The following is a 25,196-nucleotide window of genomic DNA, read 5'->3' as shown; positions in this document are numbered from 1 at the left end:
GGGTCTGTGGGACCCGTTTAGATTTTTCATCAGATGATACTAAAAATATATTTTTTCCAACTCAAACTCATTGGCATTGGCTCATTTTTTGTGAAAAACATATATCAAAACACATTTTCGATAAATACACACTGTACGCCCCCCCCCCCCCCCCACACACACACACACACATTTATATTACATACAGTATGTGTTTGGCCAAGGGCTAATAAACATTGCTTCATTTGTAAATTTGAAACTAAACGAATTTTCTACTCATATCTTGAGTTAAATTCATTTTCTTTTACATTTTATTAAAAAAACTAATAAAAAAAGAGTAGCACTTTTTGAAAGAAATGTAACATAAGAAAGGTAAAGGGCAAATATTAACCATGTAAGCTGTTTATATTGTTTGCAATTTAGGTGAATCAAGCATGTGTAAAGCATTTTAATGTAAAATTGCTTAATTTTTCTGAATTAAATACAAGTAACAAAGTAAACGAGTAACAAAAATATTAACACCACACAAGGGTTAATAATCAACCTTCAAACAACCCCGAAGTTTGTATGTAGGACAAAAATACAAAAGAGTACATAAATATAAATAACATTTCCCCTCCTCAAACTGTTGGTTAAATACAGAGCTTTAGCTCACTTACATGTAAATAGTTTTCGCAAAGAAGCCAAAAACTTCTGTGAGCTTTTCAGAGATTTTTTTTTGTTTCTTTCTCCTGCTTTCTCTTAAGGTTTTCTGTTCTCCATGTTTCTGGTGAAAATAATGATTTGATTAAAATAAGGTTTCATTTTTTTTTCACTAATTACTTAGATTTTCTCTCAAGAAAGTGTTTATTTTAAAAAATGGTTCTTTTCTCTCTTTTCGAGAAGACCCAAACCTGAAATTGATTAAATTTATTATCATGCAATTTATTAAACAAATGGATGAATGATGAACCAAACAGAATTGGAAAAAAAGTGGTTTACATGAACTAATATTCACAATAATACATAAATAAATCAGGTGACTGAACTCACTCCTGTAACTGGCATTCATTCCTGTTACTTTTTCTGTTTTGAGTAACAGTACTGAAAGTAACATTGCTGAGTTTTTAAAATAGAATTAGTAAAAAACATGAAAAATAGCTAAATTACAGCTATGCTAATAGCATGAGGACACTGCACACATTCTAGTGATTTCCCACCTAAAAAAATAAAATAAAAAAATAACTAAATAAAAAAACAAATAAGATCTAATAATTCATTTAGGTAACAGGTTGAGAGTGTTGAGATCTTTCCAGTCAGGTGGGGAGCAGGAACGAGATGTGCAGAGTAGAAGCAAGTGCGACTATTTATTGAAACTTGTGTAATAAACAAACATAGAAAGAAACAAAAACTGAGACAAAAGAAAAATGGAATAAACAAACAAAGAACTAAAGAAGCAAAAAAACACGGAGCACATCGAGACTTAAAAAACCAAAGGAACACATAATCTGATGGGTGAATAACAGAGGAACAAGGAGGACTATTCATACACACAGAAGGGTACAGGAAATAAGAAACACCTGGGACCTAACAAGGGGGCGGAGCTACAGACCAACAGGTGAGCAACAAGAGCAGAGACACAGGATAGACACAGGTGCAGACACATGAGCAGAGGAGGGTAAATAAACACAGGCAGAGACCAGAGAGACGCAAAAACAGGACGAAACGGTGACATCTTCAGTTATAGTTACAATAAGATCAAATATACAATAAAAAATTATGGAACTTAATTTTGGTCTTCCCATGGTCTTCATAAGAACCAGCTGATGTCACTTCCTGTTGTAGATGTGATTTGTAGAATGTTCCAGATATTTCAGATGGGGAAATATTTTATGGTAACAGGACTGAGTGAAATCCAGGGACACAACTAAAATGTGTAACTTAAATATTCTGGAATAATTATGAAAATATATATATTTTTAAGCATAGATGGGATTTTGAGTCATACAACAATACAATGCAAATGACATCCCTGAAGGATTTTAATAATTATATTTCATGGTAAGGTTTATAGTTAGAGAGTGGGGACAGATGCATTTTTTTAGTGCTCTAAGTAGTTTTTATTAATGTTTTTAAATATATATATATATATTACTTTTGCAATTAGGTCAATGTACAATGGACTATTCTTAATAATAAAATGAATTTTAAAGTTATTTTGTGTGCACAATTATGCATGTAATTTCCTGGGTACAGAAAAGGCACCAATTTGGCGGAATATGCCATGCAACTTTTTCATCCTATCAGAGCTGTCTAGCCCCGCCTATTCTCATTTGTGCTATTTTAACAAAATATAGTAACATCTATTCCAGTTATGAGTTTTCCAGGCTGGTAAATTTTGGGTAACCATTCATTTATGTGCATTAATCTGTAATAAACTGCTTGGGAAATGGCAAAAATGAATTGTGAGCTTTTTGGTAAATAAAAACAAGTGAAATTTGATTCCTAAATCAGGGTGAAAGTCTGAGTCTGAGGCCTGTTGTCTGCTAGGAGTTTCCTATAGAGCTGAGCACCAGCCACCCCCCACCCTGCTGCTGCTGCCGCTGCAGTCTCCTATCAGCCTATCTGTTTTGTTTTCTTTTCTCCACCCACTGGTTAAACTGGCTCACACTCACAATCACGGAAGCAGGAAGTGGTGTTTGTTATACACCTGCTTGTATCTAATACAGTACACTCCACTCTGTGTTTCTATGCAGCCTCTCTCTCCCCACTGTCAGTAACCTGCTCTCACTCACGCTACGGTAAGACACTGCTTTTTATTTTGTTATTATTATTCCTAATAATACTATAAAAATGTTTTAAAGTGCTTAGAAATAGATATAAAATAATTCCTGAAGCTGCTCTGCTGCGGTGTTATCTCTGCACTCTGTACTCAGAGTGATACTCAGGCTATGATTTGTGGTGTGGTAAATGTGCAGGATGCAGTTTAGTTTCAGTTATTTTTCCATCCTGAATGAACTGAAACATGTTTCCCACTGTATTCTTTCCTTTAACCACTGATTTCTCTATTTTAATTAGTCCATTTTTAGAGGTAATACCTCTGACATTTTATATTACACAGCAAACAGCTCGTTTTAAAGCTAAGATGTAGTAAAGTAAAGGTGTCCTGAGAGCATGAGAATGAAGCCACGCCCCCTCTGTGTATGTTAGTCCACACAACACTGTGCACACAAGACGGTGGAACGTTTAGTTTAGTCAAAGTTAAGAAGGTTGACCGAATATCCCTTACCAGGAAAAGCAGTCAGGCTCTGCAAGGTTAAAGTAGGTTAGCTGTGATGCTAACAGCTAGGCTCAGAAGAGTTACCGCCGTGATGCTAACAAACAAAGCAGCCAAGATCCACAGGGTTGGGGAAGTTTAGCTGAGATGGTAATCGCTGGTCTAGACCCACGGACTGATTTTCCGTCCAAAATCACACTGTGTGTTCTCAGCTTATTTACTCAGCAATGCCTTCACATATCAGCATAAACCATATAGTGTTAAAAATGGCAGTACTTATGTATATATATATGTACATATACTTAGGGTGTCTGTAAAACAGCAGCTGAACTCAGCAGGGTTGAGCAAGCTTAGCCAAGATGCTAAAAGCGAGTTTTTTTTTTGTAATGGTTAGAGCCACGATGCTAACATACACAGCAGCTGAGTTCAGCAAAGTTGGGGCAGTTTTACTGCAATTCTTAAAGTCAAGCTCAGCAGAGTTATAGCTGAGATGATAAAACATACAACAGCCAGGCTAGGAAATACCGGAGTGGGTTACCCACAATGCTAATAAGCCTCAAAAGGAATAGAGCCATAATGTGAACAGACACAGCAGCTAAAATCATCAGTGTTGGGGCAGTTTAGCCATAACGCTAAGAGCCAGCATTAGTAGAATTAAAGCCACAATGCTAACAGACACAGGAACCGTGGTCCACAGGGTTGAGGCAGTTTAGCTGAATCCTAACCAATATTAGTTATCTAGCATTAGCTAGCTAGGGATTCCTTTTTTTATTTAGACTACCATTAGTTTAAAATTGATAAACATAATTAATTAATTCATTAGCTGGCTAACAGGTTACCAGTCCCAATCTATTGTGTTTTTTTCTGTAAAATTTCACAATGCTAACAGACACAACCACTGTGATACACAGGGATGGGGCAGTTTACAGCTGGCCTCATTAGGGTTAGAGCTACAGTGTTAACAGACACAGCAGCCGGGCTGAATTGCCCCGAGCAGAATCGGGGCAATTCAACCACAATGCACAAACGTTTGGGACAGGTTAGGCATGATGCTAATAGTCAGCTTTATCAGGGTTAGAGCTACAATGCTAACAGACACAGCAACCAGCCTTATCAGCACTACAGCGTTTTAGGGCCACGCCTTAAGAAAAATAAAACCAGTTTACTTCGAGAATAAAGTTGTAATATTACGAGATTAAAGTAAAAATAGTATAGTAAGTAAAAAATGCCCCTTTCCCTCCCTTAGTGCTCCGTTCTTAAACTGCAGCCCACACAGTTAGAACTACATTGCTCTCAAAATACTATGATGTAATCTCGTAATATTACGATTTTAGTCTCGTAATATAACATTTTTATTCTCGTAATATTATATCTTTATTCTCAAAATATTGTCTTTATTCTCAGAATATTATATCTTTATTCTCGTAATATTATGTCTTTATTCTCAGAATATTCCATCTTTATTCTCATAATATTTCGTCTTTATTCTCAAAGTGAACTGTTTTTATCTTTATTTTTTTGTATGGCACTAAAATGTTGTCGTATATCAGGGTATGGGCGGATGAAAAAGAAAAAAGGAGGACTTTGGTTAAACACAAAGCATTTGTTTTGGTCTGAGATGATCATCTACTGTCCTTTAATGCTCCTTTAACATTGTGGGTGCAGCCAGTTCAGCTCATGGTATGTGGATGCTGTATGCTGCAGCACATCTAACTGATCAGATAAACAGGTTTTAATGATCCTCACAGGCAGCAGAATGTCAGACGAGGAGACCTTCAAGCCTGTACAGCTGGACCAACCTGCCACAGAGACCACCCAACCAGAACCACAGGCCCCTCAGCCTGAGTCCAGTTCAGCTGACCCTCCCACCGCTCCACCTGCTGAACAGAAAACAGAGTCAAGTAAGACACACTAGAGTAATGATCAAACAAAGCTAAAATAAAAGTATTATTTTTATACATATTGTGCTTTTAAGTTAAGTTAAATTTTTAAAATAAAAAAATATTTTTAACTTTAAACATACTACTGCATATAGCTGCTGTCAGGTGAAAAACAAGTATTTCCATTTTAATTTTCTTCAATATTTGAACTCTGTTGTTTGCTCTGTAGACTGTAGAAATAGTTCTAGATAAAAGGATCAATATAAATAATTCTTAAATCATTTGTAATAATATCATTTTATATTGACTTCCAATGAAAGTTAAGAAGAGTTTTGCCATCTTCAGCAAACTTAATATTGTGTATTTAAATGTATTCAAATGATTTGCATTTGAATCAAAACATTAGCATAATGTGTAATTCAGTACTGTGTACTGACATTTAAATGTGTATATTTTAAGTATGTATTGTGTATTAATATTATATAGTTATTAATATATTAGAAATGTACCAAAATAGACCTTACATACATTTGCATTAGTACAGATAATACTGCTAGTTCTTGCCTTACCAAAATAGCGTGCTTCTATGGGAACTTTTTAGTGTGTACTTGTAGTATAGTAGTATTTTTTACTATACTTTTCAGTATGTTACAAATATACTTAGAAAATTGTTCGTGTTTTAAGGTAATGACTAAAGTAGTTGTTGTTCTTCACTTTATTTTGTTATCAGTCTAAGAAGTACATTTCAATTTATTAAATGCATTTTAACTAAAAGTATACAAGCTTTTAAATTGACATTTATGCATTACATTTATCTGATGCCCTTATCTAGGAAGACGTTTTCAGGACTCATATTACAGAGGAAGGCACATGTAGTGTTAGGTGTCTTCTAAGTGTTGTCTAAGATTTACAACAAAGTATTTAAGGAAAACAATAATGCATTTTTAAATACGTATATGTAATTAAACATAATAAGCAATAAACATTTCTGTATATTTTAAACACTTTATTAAGTGGATTTATTTTTCTGTAGACTGGCAGGCTCCAGAAACAGGAGAGAAGACGCCAGCTCAAGCCGTAGCCGCGGCCTCCAGTGAAGCTGACCAGGCAGGGAAGTGGGCATCCACCGTGGAACAGTTCAAGCTCAAGAGATTTTTTGTCCTTCGGGTACTGACAGATATCTCTTTATTATTCCTGTTAAATAAAAAATGTATCCTGTACCTGTAAAAAAAAGAGCTGTTGCTTATCGCAAATCTAGTTTCTGGGAGCTGGCATCCTATAAACGCTAGATTAGTAATAAATCTGGAGAGTAGACAGGACAAAGAACTAAAATTCCTAAAAAAAAAAAAAAAATTCCTGTGAAAGTCTTGCTGTGTGTGTGGGTGAGCCTACTGAAATGAGTAATCCTGAAATGGAGTAATCCTACTGAAAAATGGCAGTTGGGCGCCTTGCCAGGAATCTATACATGTGTCTGCAGGATGTCCTGCACATATATCTCTGAGCTGTTAGATTCCCTCGTATCACTACTAGGGGTGACTGACTGTCAAATGCGATGCTCCCCAGATCAATCACACCAGCACTGTTGGGGTAGTGCAGGGGTCTCTAACAGGCGGGCCGCGGGCCCGGTGGTGGATCCAGACATTGTCAAATGCGGACCCAACCCGATAAACTACAGAGAAGGATTTAATTCTGACAGTGTTCATTTAAAGTGGCGTAACTTTTCTTGTTCACACTGCAGCGATGCGGCATCGCTCCCAATCGCTTTCTCTCGCCGTCTGTCCTCCGTCTCTGTTATCTTACAAAGGGGTCTCTTAAAGCACAAAAAAGCCTGAAAAAGCTATAATCAGCTTCTCCTCTGTTTTCTCACTCTGTAGTTCAGCCTGTGGCGCGTGTGGAGAGGAAGCCCCGTCTGCGTGGCGCTGTTTGTCTACCGCCCAGCGAAACTCGTGTCTCATTTGCATGAAGTTGAAAATATCTTGTCTCCTTTGCCAATCAGATCCGTCCTGAATTGGGACGTGGCCGGGAAGAAACGTCTTTATAAAGATGTAGGGAGCCCGAGAACTGGTGGAAAACCGAAAACGGGCGGAAACTACAGACACGCCGAGCGCGAAAGAGAGAAAAAGGGGAGGAATGTACAAAAAATCTGACCAGAGAGGCATTTTATTATTATTATTATTATTTTATTTTATAATATATTTTTTTTCATCATAGTTCAAACAGCCTCAAGGATCAGATACTAAATTCTAATTAAATACCCCTGGGGTAGTGTGTCTCTCCACAGCCAAGTTTCAGTCCATAGCAGCTTATTCTGACTTTGACAGTGAGCCCAGGTTGTTAAATGCACAAAAAATACTAGAAAAACAGTATTATTATAAAAGAGGAGAAATAATAATAAAAAAATGTAGGTTAGCACATGCGCAGTGTCTTTAGGAAGCACGTATCGATGGGTAGCATAACTCGACAGAACACCGGCATGGCAGAATGCATTGAAGAAAATATGTTCAGTGAGTCCTTGTCCTGATGTGACCCAGCCTCACCCAGACAGATAAAATGAGTTTGAGACCACTGCTCTAAGGGCCTTTTTATAGGGCCCTTTTTTCATTTCTTTTTTTTAACGTTTTATTTCTGTTTATTTCCCCTCCTTTGGTCACGTTTGGACATTATATTTGAAATGTCTTTGGAATGGTATAGAGTGGTTGTAACACAAGCCGTCTGATTTAATTCGTTTAGTTACCTCCACTATCCCACCACTGACTCCTTCCTTCACTGCTGTAATCCCTCTTTCCTTCTATTTACCAAATGTCTTGACATAAAAGTAGCATCAATTCGGATTTTTAAAAAAATCAGACGTATTGCTGCAAATTGGAAGGATCAGATTTCAGTACCACGTATGGAAGTGGGAAACATCTGAGCTGAAAATACCAGATTCAGTGTGTTTTTGCCATTTAAACTGCCGGACAGATAACACACGTGTAGTACATATGACCAAACAGATCAGATCTTTTTTTTTTTTTTTTGTAGTGCATAACATTATATTTGAGTTAACTGCACTATACTTTACTTACAGACATACAGTTGCAGGAAAAAGTATGTGAACTCTTTGGGATTACTTGAATTTCTGCATAAATTGGTCATTAAATGTGTTCTGATCTTCATCAAGTCACAACAACAGACAAACACCATCTTGAAGAAAATACATTCATACCCCCAGCGGCCCCTAGATAAAATGAGTCCACTGCTCTTAGGGCCTTTTTATAGCAGTTTTACACTCTCTTGTGGTAAAACCCAGTGTGCAATCAGACCACACCTATAATTATTTACATATCAGCCTGAGACTGAACTGCATGCCAAGTTTTGCAGCAATCTGGGGTGTGTTAATATTTTTTTCCAATAAGTGTTTTATCTATGTTTTGGAGCATTTAAATGAAACGTTTTAAAATAAAAAAAATTTGTAAGGATCTTTATGGAATTAAATCTAGCTCTTCTTTGGCAATGCTCAAATTCACTTTATTGACAGCCTTATTTTTAGGAATGTTCTTGAAGTTGTTCATCTACAAATAATAATATGTTATATGAGATGTATTTGCAACCTAAAGAGGTAAATTAAGGTTAAAGTGTCCAGTTCATGTTTCTAATCTGTGGTAACACTCTCTCAGTCTCTGAGTTACCTCCCACTGTTCAGTGTTACTGTATTTATTGTGTTAAGATTATTGCAATGGCAAATACGTGTTCAAACCGCAGCCCCGCCCACTGTAAACAGAGCCTACTTAATCACATGGTATGCTAAGCTAACGGAGTGAGGCCGTAAAGCTCAGCTTACCTTCTGCATTACTGCAGCATTACTTTTTATAGTTATAGTTTGAGGTCTATCTCTAGTCTAGTCTGGAGATGGCAGCGGCTGCTCTTTTTTTCCGCCAGGCCCGAGAACATTTGCTTAGCAAATTCTGGCTGTGCAGCAGCTCACACACTGAGACTTTGTTCACATTACACAGTTCACTTGAGGTTTGAGGGAAAATGCTGTCAGAGGAGCACACACAACTAAAACTACAAAAATCTGCTTAAATATTAAAAGGCATTTGTTCTGCAGCTTGTCGCAAAAAAAAAACATAGCTCAGAGGACACAACTGGTAAGATTATGTCACTTTATTAGCTAAATATTGGCGTTCACTCAGCAGGTAAAACTGTCCCACAATCCAAAATGTATTTTGGTTGTTCACACAGTTTTTTTTTTTTTTTTTACAGTAATCCATATCCTTAAGTGGTCTGAACAGTCATGATTATGAGGCCCTAAAGAGCAGCACTTCACATGAAGTTTCGGTTTCATTTTCTTCAGCATTACAGGAGCTATTAAGAAGATGAGATTAGTGTCTGTAGTAGCTAGGCTTGCCACCGAGAATGCATTCCAACTCACTGTATTAAGGACACGTAATTCCAAGGCCATTCATACTTTTTTTGTGTGCAACCTTGGTTTCTTTGAACTTAGTTTTTAAACTTTTATTTCCGTGTATTTGCCCACCTGTGGTCACGTTTGGACATTATATTTAAAATTTCTTTAGAAATATAGAGTGGTTGTAACACAAGTCTTCTACTTTAGGCATGAGTCCAAATATTTATGAGGTCTGTTAGCTCACTATCCCACCACTGACTCGCTCCTTTACTGCTGTAATCCCTCCTTTTTATTTTCTTTTATTCACTGAATGACATAAGAGTAGCATAGATTCCAATTTGACAATTTGGACGTATTGCTGTGAATTGGAAGTATCAGATTTCAGTACCACATATAAAGATGGGAAGGATCTGAGCTAAAAATTCCACTGCCACACAGATAACACAAATTTATCACATGTGACCAAACAGATCGGATTTTGTACTGCATAACATTATATTTGAGTACACTGCACTATACTTTCTTCTTCACATAAAAGTAGATTTCAGTACAGTTCATTTTTACCTATTTTGTGAATGTAGCAATCTGGAGTATAACACAAACTGCATGCTGTATTTTGTGTTTCTGGTTTAGCCTGGGACTCTGGACCATGCTGTTGAGGATCTTAAACGGCTGGTGAATCAGAAGGATGATGGTGCTGTGCAAAGTGTTTGGCTGTTGACTGAGTAAGTTTTCCACCTGTTTTTATTGCTTACATAAAAACCAAATTGATGAGTTTGGGGCAGTATGACTTTTAGTTGATTGCAGAAAGTACTGTATAAATCCTAGATTTTCTGTTTCAAGTTTTGGCAATGAGGATACCAGCTGATAAAGATAGGTGTTATTTTGCCCCATTCTTCCTGTAACCACATCTTAAGTTGCAGCACAGTACAGGGTCACATTCTTTACTGGGGAGTGATCAGGATTGCGGGCAGGCCTGTCTAGTACCCATACCCTCTTCTCCCACAGCTATGCGTTTGGGTTGTAGATGTATGCAGCATGTGATAAAGTATTGTCTTGTTTAAAAAGGCATTGACATCCCTGGAAATAATGTGGTCTGGATGGCAGCACATGTTACTGTTAGGATGAAATGTGACTGGTTCTTCATGACTGATCTTATAGACATCCAGCTTTGTTTATATAAATAAGCTAGCTAGATTAGTTAGCTAAGAGGCTAAACCCCACTGCATAGACAGTTCCAGCTAACTGAGGCTCAAGTTACTCATGTTTAGAGAACATAGCCTTAAATCTGTGCAGGGTTTTATACCTCTCTAGTATCTACTGGATGGCACTGGGCATTGGCATGTGGGTATTAGACTTGTGTGTCTCCAGGGCATCCCGTTTTATTGCCAATGATTTTCTGTAGGCATTAAACAAGCTCTGACAGTAATGGGTGCAGCGTAAAGTAACTGATCTCAATCATTAAAAGGAGTGTCCCCATACTTTTGTTCTAGGTATAGAGTATTTGTTTTAGAATAAAGCCCAGTGTTTTGTTCCACTGCAAACTCTACTTTAGTGCTTTAGTGATTTTGGTGACTCAGTAAATGGAGGTAGGGGCCCTGCATTATCCTTAACAGCCTGTTAAAGCTTTTCCACCCCCATACTGAGCGCTGTCACCCTGGAATGTGGGCGTGTCCTTGTTATTTTGCTTAAACATGAAATGCAGAGATGAGTGGGATGAACTGGACTCAAGGTCATTCGTACTGTACCTGACAGAACTGAGGCTGTAACTGAAGTAAAGGAGTGCACTGTGACGCTTGAGAGGCAGGATGCAAGTGCAGGTCGGGTTTATTTTTAGATTTTACAAAAACGAAGAACAAAAAACTGAAACAATGAAACAAATATTAAGACTGTCAGGACTGTCAGGCGGACGTAAGTGCAGGTAAAAGAGGATATTTATTAAACAAATAAACAAACTAGCAAACAAACAAATAAATAAACCAAAACAAACAGGGACAAAGATAACATAAACAAACAGGAAGGCTAAGAGAAGAAACAAACAAGAAACTAAAACTAGACTGAGTAAACAAAACATAACAAGCAAATAAACAAGGAACTAGAAATAACAAAAGACAAATAAGAGATAAACAAGGAGCAGTAAACGAGATGAAACGCAGGAATGACAAACAACAGGGGAAGGTGCAAAGACCGACGAACACAGACTGAAACACTAGGAATATATAAACACAGTAAACACACACATGGAACAATAAACACCTGGTGAAACAGGTAACGAGGGGGCGGAGCTACAAATTAGAAACATGTGAATGGTAAAGTTCTGGGGAATGCACAGGGAGAGGAGAAACACAGGGAAAACAGGGCTAGGGTGTGACAAAGACTATAAAACAAACAAAGAACTAATAAGGTCAAACAAACAAAGAAGCAAAACAAACAAACAAGGAAACAAACAAAGAACTAAAGAAAACAAACCCGAAACTTACAGAACTCTGGCTCAAACTAACAGCAGACATTAAAACAGGGATTAACACAACAGGGTCAAACTAAAAGCAGGACAGAGAAGAAAGGAACACATGGGCTATACAAACTGAGAAACAGTAAACACCTGGGGAAGGAAACAAGGGTACGGGGTAACAAAGACTGGACAGAGACAGGTTAAGACTGGAAGGGGCTAGGGTGGAGACAAGGGAGGAGACAAGACAGAAACAAAACAGACTGAAAAGCAGGACAGGAATGACAAAGAAAGGAAAAAACAAGACATACAAATGCTAAGGTGTGCCATGCACAATTATGTTTTAGAGAAGAAATTCGTTACTGCTTTTGAACCGAGACTAAGCAGAGCTAAAGGTGCTGCGACCATGTAGGTTAGCCAGACGTGACTCTTTCTGTACCAGTTTTTTTGCAATTTTCAAAAGTCCTTTGAAGGTGTAGGAAACTACTCACTACTTTCTAGTTTCATCAGTAATTTATTTAAAGAAAAAACTTTAACTTGCTGTATTTTTGGACAATAAGGCGCACCAGATTTTAAGGCATGGTAAGCTAAACGAAACAGTCAGTTAAGTCAAACTTTATTCAACTGATTCACAATAACTCTCAACATTGTTTAGTTGTAACACATAGAATAGAAAACAATACACTCACTTTTTCAGTTCATTCCTTTTCTATAAATCCATAAAATTCTTCATCTTTAAAGTTTAATAGTTAGGCAATTACAGCATCAAGCATGCTTGGATTCCTCTCGTCATTATCCGATTAAGTCTCTTGCTCTCTTTTCTTTAACTTAGCTTTTCAGTGATGATTCTTGTCTTCATAAAAGCTCAGACGACACTTGAGACTGGTCCAGGCATCCATGATCCATTGGCAGATAGTAGCATAACTTACCCGGCATTGCCTCCCTGTCCCAAAACACCATCTCCCATCTTGGATGAACACTTAAACTTTATTTTCTCCGAAAATGCCATTAAAAAACATTATTTTAGTATTGCTAACAATGCTGTAAATTAACTAGGGTGTCGCCATGGTTCTAAATGATTTTAAGGATTTTAAGAGTGTCTTATAGTCTGAAAAATATGGTAATAGTGACTAATAGTAAAGCCCTATCCGGACGGGATTAGTTTCTCAGAGGGTCCTGGTGTAAATTTTTCTTTTATGGTGGGGGTCCTCTGTGACTTTATTCCTGTCCAGAACGGCCGTGTATGTGTTTTTCTCAGAAGTCCTTTGAGAAGATTACAGGCTTAATAATCTACTGTTTTTCAGTGAACTCTGTGGTCCTCCAGTAATTTCAGTCCCATCTGGAGTTTCATCACCTTGCATTTAATAAAAAAGCTATTTGTCCACTGCCACGCACTGTAGTTACATTTTGGACGTGGGTTTCCATGGAGATCCACATAAACACAACGGTGAGTGGAAATAGAGGAGCTACTGAACGTGATGTCATGTGATTGAGAAAGCCTAAAAACTCACTGGTTCTCCTGTTTTTTCAATTGCAGTCCGGATGCAAGAGTTTTATCACTGAGTAGAAGTGTGAAATATTTTTTCACAGACAACCCCTGAGAAACTAATCCCGTCCGGATAGGGCTATAGAGAGTTTTCTTTGTGTTTTCTGGTTATTATGATGAAAGTGTGAATGTGCTGTGTGTAAGTGTGTAAATGCTGCAGTAGAGAGTGCAGTAACACTATCTGTTCCAGCACTACAAACAAAGGCTTTGGAAATTCACATTTTAAAATCAGTTGCAGCAATACATTTTACATTTACAACATTTAGCTAACACTTTAATCCAGTGACTTACAAGGTTATTCCGATTACAATGTTGGACCAATGTAGTGTTAGGAGTCTTGCCCAAGGACCCTTATTGGTGTAGCGCAGCACTGTCACCCAGACTGGGAGTTAAACCTCAGTCTCCCACATGATTTGGTAGCTCACTTGCATGTAGCGGTTTTATCCACTGCGCCATACCATAAACTTACACATGCATGACACACTACTACTGTTTGTGTTACTCAAAAATGATTGCCTATGTGTGTATTTCATTATTCAGATAAACACAATTCATCTTTATCTTTCGTAAAGATTATTATCATTATCATTATCTTTCGTCAGTATTTACAATATGACCTTCCTTTCTAATCCTCACAATCACAGTGCAAATCTAGATAACAATCTCCATTTCTGACTGCATTGACTGATTCTCAGTTCTGTCAGTTTAGTACCAGTTTAACCTGCTTTTAACCTGTTTATGGCCTTATACAATAATGTGACCCGATTTAGAGTTCATCAGCACTGTTTTTTCCAGTTCCCCAGAGGAAGATTACACAGTGGGTCAGATTCCACATTGAGACATTGTGTTAACTGCCTCATTTACAGAATACTTCCTCTACATTACTTCATTACATACCATTTACAACAGCTTCCTCCACTCTAGTATCACAGAAGTGTACTGACAAACCCCATACCATGAAAGCCATTTAAATATATAGCAAATTATGACTGGCAATGACTAAATAATGATGTGAATTATAATATATTATTATAATTCACATCAACCAACTGCTGGCAGGATGCAGTATGACATAGAGCTTCACCCGCCTAATATATTTTAATGATAACACAGTTATAGTCCAAAATGTTTGGTTGAATATCATGTTCTTTTCACAGTGAGCTGGAAAACATTATTTGTGATAAGCCCAGCTTCAGACACTGGAACGGCTTAATAGCTTCAGTGATGCTGGAGAAGATGAAACTTCACATGAAGCGCTGCTTTTAAAGGTCTCATTTCTATTTGTGCTATCTAGTATGAATGAATTCCGTGTGAGTTGTTTTTGTGAGAAAAAGTAGGGCAGCATGATTTGCCCGCGTGGCCGAGCTGCGCCACTCTTACCTTAGACTTGGTGATTTGGTGGTTGGGCAGTTTTACCATGTCGAAGACCCCAAGTCCGCTCTATATCATAAAATCCGATGCGAACGGCATTCGTTTTGATCTGTGTTCTGTCGAGTTGTGCTTCTGGCTTCTCTAGTGTATATTTAAGGTCTCTGTAAAAGGCAGAATCAACTGGAGATCCGATTTAAACCTATAGATACTTACACAAGATATCGTAGCTAACTTTAACTAGCTGCTGTAAACAGAGCTGTAAGCTCTTTAGCTGACGAGACAGTGTTGACTGGTTCAGCTCTGTCTGTGGGTGGTCGCGTGCCAAGAAGAGCAAGGCCATGAATACTAATTCATAGATTTACATAGATCCGATGCTTTTCCTGATCGACTCGTTTTTCTGACATTTTCTTTTATTAGCTACTGCAGACAATAGAGGTTGCAGAACAGTTTCATGTGCAGCATCATATACAACTCAGAGAGACCTGTTGTATTTAATAAAGAACAAGAAATAGTGGATTTTTGGCGGAAGGACACCTTTAGGTGTATGAGCATCAGTTTAGGAGCGTGACTGTTCAGAACTGTTTTGGATATAGATCACACTAAAAAGAAACAAACTAAAACAAACATCACATTTGTTAAGAAAATAAAATTGTATTAATTTGAAGTGTTGATTGGAATAATGGCTACTCGCAACAATATGATTCGTCTTTGTCTATGTGGCGAGTGGAGGCCTCTTATGGTAGACTCCAGTAACACACATCGTACATAGACAATCTGGTTGTAAATGCAGCCGGTTATCCACGCAAACTCATACCAACAATACATCAAGTATATCTCTAGCCTCAGAGCTGGATGCCCGGCTGCAGTTCTTCTGCTGCTGGAGGTCTGTTACCCCGGGCTGTGTTGTGTAAGTGGGTAAGATGAGCAGGAAATGATTAAAGTGAAATAAACAGGCAGTAAATCAGGGCTGCTGGAGGACGTTTTGCTAAATGCAGCGGCGGATGTCAGCTCGTATCTGTCTGGATGCAGGCTTTCAGGAAACTCTTTTAAGGCCTTACTGCATGAGGATGAATAATATATCTCATTTTCCTCGGCCCAACACACACACACTTATTTCCTGCAACATTTGAGCAGCTCTGTGACTTGAGTTATGTCTCTTCCTAAAATCTGATCTTTAATGGAAGGCACTGTTGAAACTTCAGGCTGTAATGGTACACAAAACTCACGGTTCAGTTTGCACCACGGTTTGGACCTCATGGTTCGGTATAAGCTCATCGTGCAGTACAATAGGGGTAAAATCCCCCCCAAAAAACAAAGACTTACACATCATCATTTTCTTTTAATTTGAACATACAGTTGTGTAAACTATAATTCGTTCCATCTAGTTCTATCTAGTTCTATCTAGGTTTAGCGCCCCCTGTTGTGTGCAATAAAATTGAGCAGTAAAGTGTAGTCAATCAGTCAGTCCACCCAGATTTGAGTGATAAATATTGATAAGTCAAAATATCTACTAACTAAAATATCTACTACAAAGAACTACATGTTTATTTTAAGTTGGCACATGTACTGTAACACCGCTATTGACAATAATTTAGATGCATCCATGTATTGAATAAATTATACTACCATGCAAAAACCTTGTATCTCCAAAAAGTCTAAAAGTATGGGATTAGTTTTTACTATGATAGACCCTGACTTTTGGACTTGTTCCTGAGAACAGTCTTAAAAAGGTCTGGAATCTTGATTGGTCTGACCTAGGCCTGTCGCGATAATTAAGTTTTCAAATTATCGTACGATAATTTTTTTAACCGCGATCATTTTTGCCGACGTTGATAACAGCCATTGGGTCTCCGGTCTTTGTTTACATTAGAATGCTAGATTTCTAGTGCTTCACCGGCTCTCTGTCTGAGGCAAAGTCGAATCTGTCAGACAGCGACATCTATCGGTTAATGAGTGTAGTGCACACAGAGCTGCACCAGTAACGGTGCCTCCACACACACACGTGCGTGCACATACACAGCGGAGAGTGTGTGGAGATGTGTTCGCTGGCGAACGTATTTGCGCGTCTTATTGTTACATTAAAAATACATTTATAGTTAAAGCTATGGCTAAGCCAGCTGTGTCTGTGACATTATGGACACGTGTTTTTGAGCTAATGTGTGTTTTACAGGATATACATATATGATCAAAAAAAAAAAAGTTTGCAAGTCTGCAAGTTCCTATGGTTATATATAGTTTAAAATTAATTCATGTAAATTTTACTTTCATCTGTTTGTTGTTACTTTTTTTTATAAAGGTCTGTTTAATATTTAGTGCAGTTTATTTTCAGAATCCACAGGGTCTGTAGGGTGGTGGTACTTTATTTGTTTTATTTATTTAGGATATTAAAATATATTTATAGTGGAAACCCAATGTCTGATCTTACTAATAAAAATTGGTGTAATAGTATTATGCTAGTATATTATTACTCTAACAGACTGTCTTAAAGCTCCTTTGGGAGCCCAGAAGCAGGAAAAAAAGCTTTTTCTATAGTGACGCTTTAAAATGACAATATTATCGTTTATCGCAAAAAATTCAGGGACAATATATCGTCCTGAAAATGTTGTTATCGTGACAGGCCTAGTCTGCCTACAACACACAGTATAGAAGTGGGCTTCAGGACATGGTGAACATAAGGCTTGACCTGAAGTTGAGCAGATAAAACATGAAATATATTGGGTTCATCCTGTCTGCAATCAAATAACAGTATTTTAGAGTGTAGCTGAGAGTCAGTCTTTGCTTCCTGAACTATGTCTATTACAGTATCACTCACAGTCCCCAAGGCACCTCGGACAAAGTATGTGTGTGTGTGTGTGTGTCTTTGTGTGTGTGTTTGTTTTCACACCTCTACTGTAGAATTTAAATTCTCTGTCCGAGCCCAAACTCAGGCTGTCGGGTCGGACTCAAGAAAATGGTCTGTGGCATATATTTTATATATTTTATATGTCATAATAATCACAATATCAGAAAGTAACAAATCACACTGTGATCTTATAAAAGGCTGCAGAAATTAGAATGTTATAATCACACACCTCACATTACACTCTGGAGTTCCATTCTTATTAAATACTTTTTATAAATAACAGGCCTGTGCTTCATCTGTGCTGCACTATTTATTAACATCATTTAATTTCTGTTCATCATTTCATGCATCTGTTCATTTTGCTCATTCAGACAATTCAGGATTGTAGTTAAAAAGCTCAGTTTTAATGCTGTACCTAATTTTAAAAATGTTGGGTTTTAAGGGGGTTGGGGCTCATGATGAGAGTTCTTGGGTGCGGGTCAGGCAGAACATGTAGTTGAAAGATGAGAGGGCAAATGTAATGAAGGTAATGTAAGAAAAATGAAGACTAAATAGAACAAAAACAAACAGCTCTAAACAAGACAAACCAAACTGACTAGCCTAGAACAAACTTGACAAAAAACATCAAGAAACTGAAACAAACTGAACTATACTGAACAAATGGAACATAACACGCATAAAACCATTCAAAAGAACCTTAAAACAAAAGGGCTGAATAACAAATGAGATACAGGTGGAACACTAATGACAAGGCAGGGCAAAGGTGGAAAGAAGGGGTGTAGACAAGATGTAAAAAAAAAAACAGAGTCATGTGCTAAAGAGCACATGATGAGGAAAAAGCCCAAAAAAACAGATCAGAGGGAACAAACAGAACAGATGTATAACAACTCCAGATCATGGAATGTACGTACATTAATAAATTAAATTAAAATAACTTTTTTTCTGATTTGGGATTGTAGAAAAAAATATATATATACACCCAAATCTGAGCAGCTCAACAACCCTCCCGTATCCTCTCCAGGCTGGCTGCTGAGAGACACTCTAAGAAAAGCTTTAATAGAGCAGGAAGATAATAGAGTTGTTTTCCTCTCTCAGACTCGTCTCATCTTTCCGTGTTCTTCCTAAATCGCGCTTTCTTCCTCTCTCTGCCCCACAGCTCTTCCTAACGCACTCATTTACCTGCAGCAGCAACGGCGAACCGAGCCAAATCGCTGGAGAGCGAGCGCAGGAGCGAGAGTGTGTTTGGTGTTTGTTTCAAAAGAAGGTCATTCATATTCAGGCTGATGTGTCACTGATTCGCTTTCTGAACTCGTCTTTCTTCCCGGTGTCGGTGGAGCGTTTGGGACCTGAAGATGCAGGCATTCATATTTGATGAGGTTTTTGCCAAAGGCAATTCTTGAAATTTTGAAGCTTTTAGAGTATGTACATAATTGAGAGGCTTTTGCTCTTTTGTCTTACCTCAAAATAACTCGCTCAAAATCCGCTCCGCTCCACAAAAATATGCCACCCACAACTGCGGAATTACACAGACGCGTACGCAAACTCCTCAAGCGACGCTTTACAGGCCCCGGGAACGTTCGCCATACGCCTAAGACTCCAGCTCTTTCCTAATTTCTAAGAATGTAGTCTATCTACACTGCAGTCTTGTTTAAGCGTTTACCTGTTATCATACAGATTTCACTGATTTATATTAATGCAGCTAAAGATGTAATTAGTCTGTTTGCAATTAAGCACAACGCCTAAGAGCTTGAAACTGTTCAAATTTACCATTTGCTCATGCTCTTCAAGATGCAAATTCTGATTGATTCAGGGCGTGTCAGTGAGTCTTTGCTATCGTAATGATGAGAAAAGTATGTCTTGCGCTAATTTACTTATTCTTTACGGTAACAGCAGTGTTTTTTTTATTCTCTATTCTTTTTATTGTTAATGTTAAAGTTGGACTTTTGACTACTGTGTGTTCTTGTGTGTGTAACAGGCAGCGGTGTAAGAGGGTTGCCAAGATACCAATAAAAGTGTGACTATTGACGCCTGTCTACGCACCTGTGTTGCTTAGTTCTATTGGCAATATAGCAACCACCACCTTCCAGACCACCACACCCATCTACGCTAAACGACACAGACACAAGGCGTGGAAATAGACTCTTGGTGGGGTGTAAGATAGCAATGTGCATGGTGTAAAATAGGGCCCTTTATCTCAGGCAGATATGTAAATGATTGCAGGTGTGATCTGCTTAAATAGTGGGTCTTAAGCAGTGATTTCCTTGCTGTCCTATAAAAAGGCTACTTCAGGGTAGTGTACCTTTTGGTGAGAGATCGTTGACTGTACTACGATACACTCATGACATTAAGAGAGGGAGCATCACTGGACTGAGAAGAGTATGGATGGATGTTTGGAAATTTTATTTGCAATTCATCAGCCATCAGTCAGCTGCCATTGCCTTTGTTTGGAGCGGTGTCATTATCAAGAAACATAGACTAATACTGACAGGAACCGTATTGTCTTTGGAGACGAATCCAGGTTCTGTTTGGTATCTGATGATGGTTGGGTTAGAGTATGTATGCTTCTACTGTGCAGCAACACACTGCCCCATGATCTAGAGCAGCGTTTCTCAACCTTTTTTCTATCACGACACCCTTCAAATATATGCGAGATGTCACGGCACCCCAGTTTACCGGGGTGGGGGGGGGGGGGGGGGGGGTGCTGGCGCAGTACTTCAGGTGAGAATGGGGGGGTGGGGGGATTTGGGGGTGGTGCTGGCGCAGTACTTCAGGTAAGAAGGGGGGGGGGGTGCTGGCGCAGTACTTCAGGTGAGAACGAGGGGTGTTGCTGGCGGAATATGAAATAAAATAGCGCGTGCATCGCGTGGGGGACAAAAACTTTACAGTGTGTCCCAATTTAGGGGCTGCATCCTTCAGAGGCTGTATTCGAAGACAGATTGCGTCACAGCTGCGCAGTAATACACCGCCTCTGTGGGTCGCATCCTTCAGAGTATGCTGCCTGTGAATTGGGACACACCCCGACACGAGCTGACTCTGGAAAGGAAATATGCACGTGAGGCGCAATATTTTGACGGCACCCCCGATGAAGCCAGACGGCACCCCAGGGTGCCGCGGCACCCTGGTTGAGAAACACTGATCTAGAGCATTGCATTTGACAGTTGGCCACCCCTAGTAGTGATACGAGGGACACTAACAGCTCAGTGATATGTGAAGGACATCCTGCAGACACATGTATTGCTCTCTCTTATGGCAGGGCTACCAAATGATAGCATTTTTCAGCAGGATAATGCTCACCCACACACAGCAGGGGATTCCCAGTAATGTCTCCACTAGAATGCAGCACTACCTTTTTTCATTTTCTGTTTCAGAGTTTTGCTGAAACAATAGCTGGGTGTGTTGGCTGGCAGGCAGCATGCTGTAAATATAGGCCAGTGTTTATGGTGCCAGGCTAATATATGCGGCTCTGTGTGTAGATCCAGAGTCAGACAGGCCCAACAGGAGCCTAACAGAACCCACGCTGCTACTCTAAGTACTCTGAGCTCAGCCCTGCTTTTAACTCCTGCTGGAGACGGGGAGAGTTCTATAAACACTGACCCACAGCATTTACAGCTTTTCTCAGTGAGACAGGAGAGGATGAGCTTTCATATGAATAGAAAACTACATAGACTTTAAAATATTTCTGCATAATTCAATTTATATGCATTGCTATGTATTAAATTATTCATTATTATTTAGTTATCCTATCAGCTGAGTTCTTCTTTACAATAAAGGTGAATTATTACTTAAAGCAAATAGTCAACCCACATATGTCCAAGTTTTAGTGGACATTGGCATGCCAAAAGTCTTGGGACATAGGTTACTAGTATCATGTCCCATGACATTTGCCATGTGCCCTGTTAGCTAAAAAATGCTGTACTGAGCTGTAGGATATGTGGTTGGAGTTTCATTAATTGAATGTGGATTTGATTTCTGACAAATTTTCTTTTTATCTGTTTACACAGACAATTCCAGCCAGGTTCTCACTCAGTTTTTAATATGTGTTTTTAATATTATATTCAGAAGCCGTACATTGGTAAAATAAAGATATTCTCTCTCTCTCTCTCTCTCTCTCTCTCTCTGTAGGATTGATCACTGGAATAATGAGAAGGAGAGGTTGGTATTGATAACGGAGAACTCACTCCTGATCTGCAAGTATGATTTTATCATGCTGAACTGTGAGCAGATCCAGAGAATTCCTCTCAACTTCGTGGACCGAATTACCCACGGAGTCTTCACCTTCCCCCCTCGCTCTCTGCTCAAGTGAGTACCAGTCTGCGCCTCTATACATCTCTTCCTCAGTCTAAGATTACACCTTCCTCTAGATTATACACTGATGCTCTGAGGGAAGTCTGACCAGTGTCATCATGAGCTCCTAATGGCTTTACAGTCACATCCAACAAACAACAGAATTAAAGAAGAACAAAAACAGAACAGAAAAACAGCAACTTAACAAGTAAAACATTCATGTTACAGAAGTAATAAAATGGTAAATTTACAGAAGGAAATCAGCAACAAAGCAATCAGCAAAAAACAACATATTTACTGAAATACTTCACAGATATAAAATGCCAAATTTGCAGAAATGGCAGCTTTACAGAAATAAAACAGCAAAACAGCAACTTGTTTTACAACTACAGCTGTAAAATAGTAACATAATATATAATAAAATAATAAAGCAAAATGATAACTTTAAAGATGAAACAGCAACAGAGCAAACAGCAAAACAGCAAATAAAATACTATACTTACAGAACTAAAATAGAAACTTTACAAAACTAAAATAGCAACTTTACCAAAATTAAATAGAAATTTTACCAAACTAAATAAAAAACCTTAAAGAAAAAAATAGCAATTTTACCTAACTAAAAAGAGCAATTTTACAGAAATAAAAGAACACCTTTACAGAACTATAAAAAACATATTTACAGAAATAAAATAGCACCTTACAAAAATTAACGATAACATTAGCAAAGAAAAACAGCATTTTTACAGAAATAAAATAACAAAATGACAAAAAAGCATTTATACTGGTTAATTCTTTGTAAGCGTTTACTAACAGAATCCAGTAAATAACCATCACAGTCTGTTGTTATGAGTTGTAGTAAAGGTTCTGTGTGGCAACAGGTTTATTGTTCATTGGTTTTGGCATAAAATGGATTAAGGAAATGTGTCCAAATGAGTGTCTATGATAACTGACTGCTGCAGGTAGAGTTTACAGTAGGGTAAAATGGTGATTTATGGCTAATTGACTGTGGTTAGTCACTGTAGACTCCCTGATTAACCTTGGCCTGGTTTTCTGAGTTCTGCACAAACACAAGATTTGATCTTTGTGCTTACGGTACTTTATTTTTTTTTATCTGTCCTTATTGTGGAACTAAAACATATACAAGAGAATGATGTGTGTTATTTACTCAGCAGCAGTGCCACCCCTACCAGCTCTATTGTAAAGGTACCAGCGGGCCCTCGGTTTTTATTTGCTTGTCTGTTTTCTGGAGGAGGATTATGTGGAAGTGAATTGGATGTGAGCGAGGCTTTTATGAAGCCGAGTGGAGGGTAGCGGGTGGCGGGTGGAGGGTGGATGGGCGCAGTTTGTCAGAAGGGCTCGGCAGCCACGCTCTTGTGTAAGTGATTAGTGGCAGAAATTAATGTAGGCCTTTCATCCGAACCTTTTAAAGCTGGCTCAGGGGACACCAACCCGAGTAAAACTAATGTGATGAATAAAGCGTAACGCGGCGTGAAGCGCTTAGGAGAGGCAGACCGTATTGGAGGAGCTTTATCTCCACACATTACATTCAATTATAAATAAAACGCCAACCAAAACCAGCGCAGAGAGTGCTGAAGGGGAGGAAAAGCCAGTCTCCAACCACAGCATGTCTCTCTCTCTCTCCCTTTCTCTCTTCATTCCTTCCTTCTTCTCCTTTACTTTCCTTCTTTATAAAAAAAGGTAAAAATTACAATATTACATTAGTCTACTACAAGTACAAGCAGATTAATTAAGTACAAATTAAATATTTATACTAGATTTCTATCTACTTTGTCTGTTCTCATTTATTTCTGGTAATATACTTCTACTACAGTGCTTTATGGTGTTGCTGTTGTTTGACAAGTTGTTTGGAGGTGGTTGTTAGGGTATTGCTATGGTATATCTGTTGATTGACATAGCATTGATACATGGTTGCTAATGTGCTGTTGTGGTATAGTTGTTGGTTGCTAAAATGTTGCTAGATCTATGCTAATGTGTCATTGGGTTTTTCCTAAGGTGTTGCTAAATGGTTGGTAAGGTGTTGCTGTGGTCTAGTTGGTGGTTGATAAGGTGTGGGTGTGGTCCAGTTGTTGGTTGGTAAGGTGTCGCTGTGGTTTAGATGTTGATTGGTAAGGTGTTGCTGTGGTTCAGTTGTTGGTTGGTAAGGTGTTGCTGTGGTTTAGATGTTGATTGGTAAGGTGTTGCTGTGGTTCAGATGTTGGTTGGTAAGGTGTTGCTGTAGTTTAGTTGTTGGTTGATAAGCTGTTGCTGTGGTTTAGTTGTTGATAGGTATTGTGTTGCTGTGGTTCAGTCGTTGGTTGATAAGGTGTTGCTGTGGTTTAGTTGTTGATTGGTAAGGTGTTGCTGTGGTTCAGTTGTTGGTTGATAAGGTGTTGCTGTGGTTCAGTTGTTGGTTGGTAAGGTGTTGCTGTGCTCCAGTTGTTGGTTGATAAGGTTTCACTTAATGGGTGATAAGGTGTGGCTGTGGTCTAGTTGTTGGTTGATAAGGTGTGGCTGTGGTACAGTTGTTGGTTGGTTGGCTAGGTGGTTGGTGAGGTGTCACTGTGGTTCAGCTATTGGTTGGTAAGGTGTTGCTGTGCTCCAGTTGTTGGTTGGTAAGGCATTGCTGTGGTTTAGATGTTAATTGGCAAGGTGTCACTGTGGTTCAGATGTTGGTTGGTAAGGTGTTGCTGTGTTCCAGTTGTTGGTTGATAAGGTGTCATTAAGTGGTTGATAAGGTGTGGCTGTGGTCCAGTTGTTGGTTGGTTGGCTAGGTGGTTGGTAAGGTGTTACTGTGGTTCAGTTGTTGGTTGGTAAGGTGTTGCTGTGGTTCGGTTGTTGGTTGATAAGGTGTGGCTGTGGTCTAGTTGTTAGTTGATAAGCTGTGGCTGTGGTACAGTTGTTGGTTGGCAAGGTATTGCATTGTTCATTTGTTGGTTGGCAAGGTGTTTCTGTGGTTTAGTTGTTGGTTGATAAGGTGTGGCTGTGGTCCAGTTGTTGGTTGATAAGGTGTGGCTGTGGTCTAGTTGTTGGTTGATAAGGTGTGGCTGTGGTCCAGTTGTTGGTTGGTTGGCTATGTGGTTGGTAAGGTGTTACTGTGGTTCAGTTGTTGGTTGGTAAGGTGTTGCTGTGGTTCAGCCGTTGGTTGGGAATGGTGTTGCTGTGCTCCTGTTGTTGGCTGGTAAGGTATCGCTAAGTGGTTGAT

The 25,196-nt window shown here is 38.7% G+C and overlaps 1 protein-coding gene across 1 annotated transcript in view; it reads left to right on the top strand.

Annotated features, from left to right (window-relative positions):
* The first annotated feature begins 2,615 nt into the window (after positions 1-2,615).
* Positions 2,616-25,196, top strand: part of tprg1 (tumor protein p63 regulated 1) — a 53,097-nt gene continuing 30,516 nt past the window's right edge. The window contains exons 1-5 of the mRNA XM_007233624.4: positions 2,616-2,759; positions 4,984-5,136; positions 6,149-6,282; positions 10,136-10,227; positions 21,833-22,009. Of these exons, the coding sequence (XP_007233686.2) occupies positions 4,992-5,136; positions 6,149-6,282; positions 10,136-10,227; positions 21,833-22,009 (548 nt within the window). The 5' untranslated portion in view covers positions 2,616-2,759; positions 4,984-4,991. The remainder of the gene's footprint in view (positions 2,760-4,983; positions 5,137-6,148; positions 6,283-10,135; positions 10,228-21,832; positions 22,010-25,196) is intronic.

Source organism: Astyanax mexicanus, chromosome 5 (assembly GCF_023375975.1).
Source record: "Astyanax mexicanus isolate ESR-SI-001 chromosome 5, AstMex3_surface, whole genome shotgun sequence".
Lineage (NCBI taxonomy): Eukaryota > Metazoa > Chordata > Actinopteri > Characiformes > Acestrorhamphidae > Astyanax > Astyanax mexicanus.
Note: the sequence above shows the minus strand (reverse complement) of the source record. Positions and strands in the feature narration are given on the sequence as shown.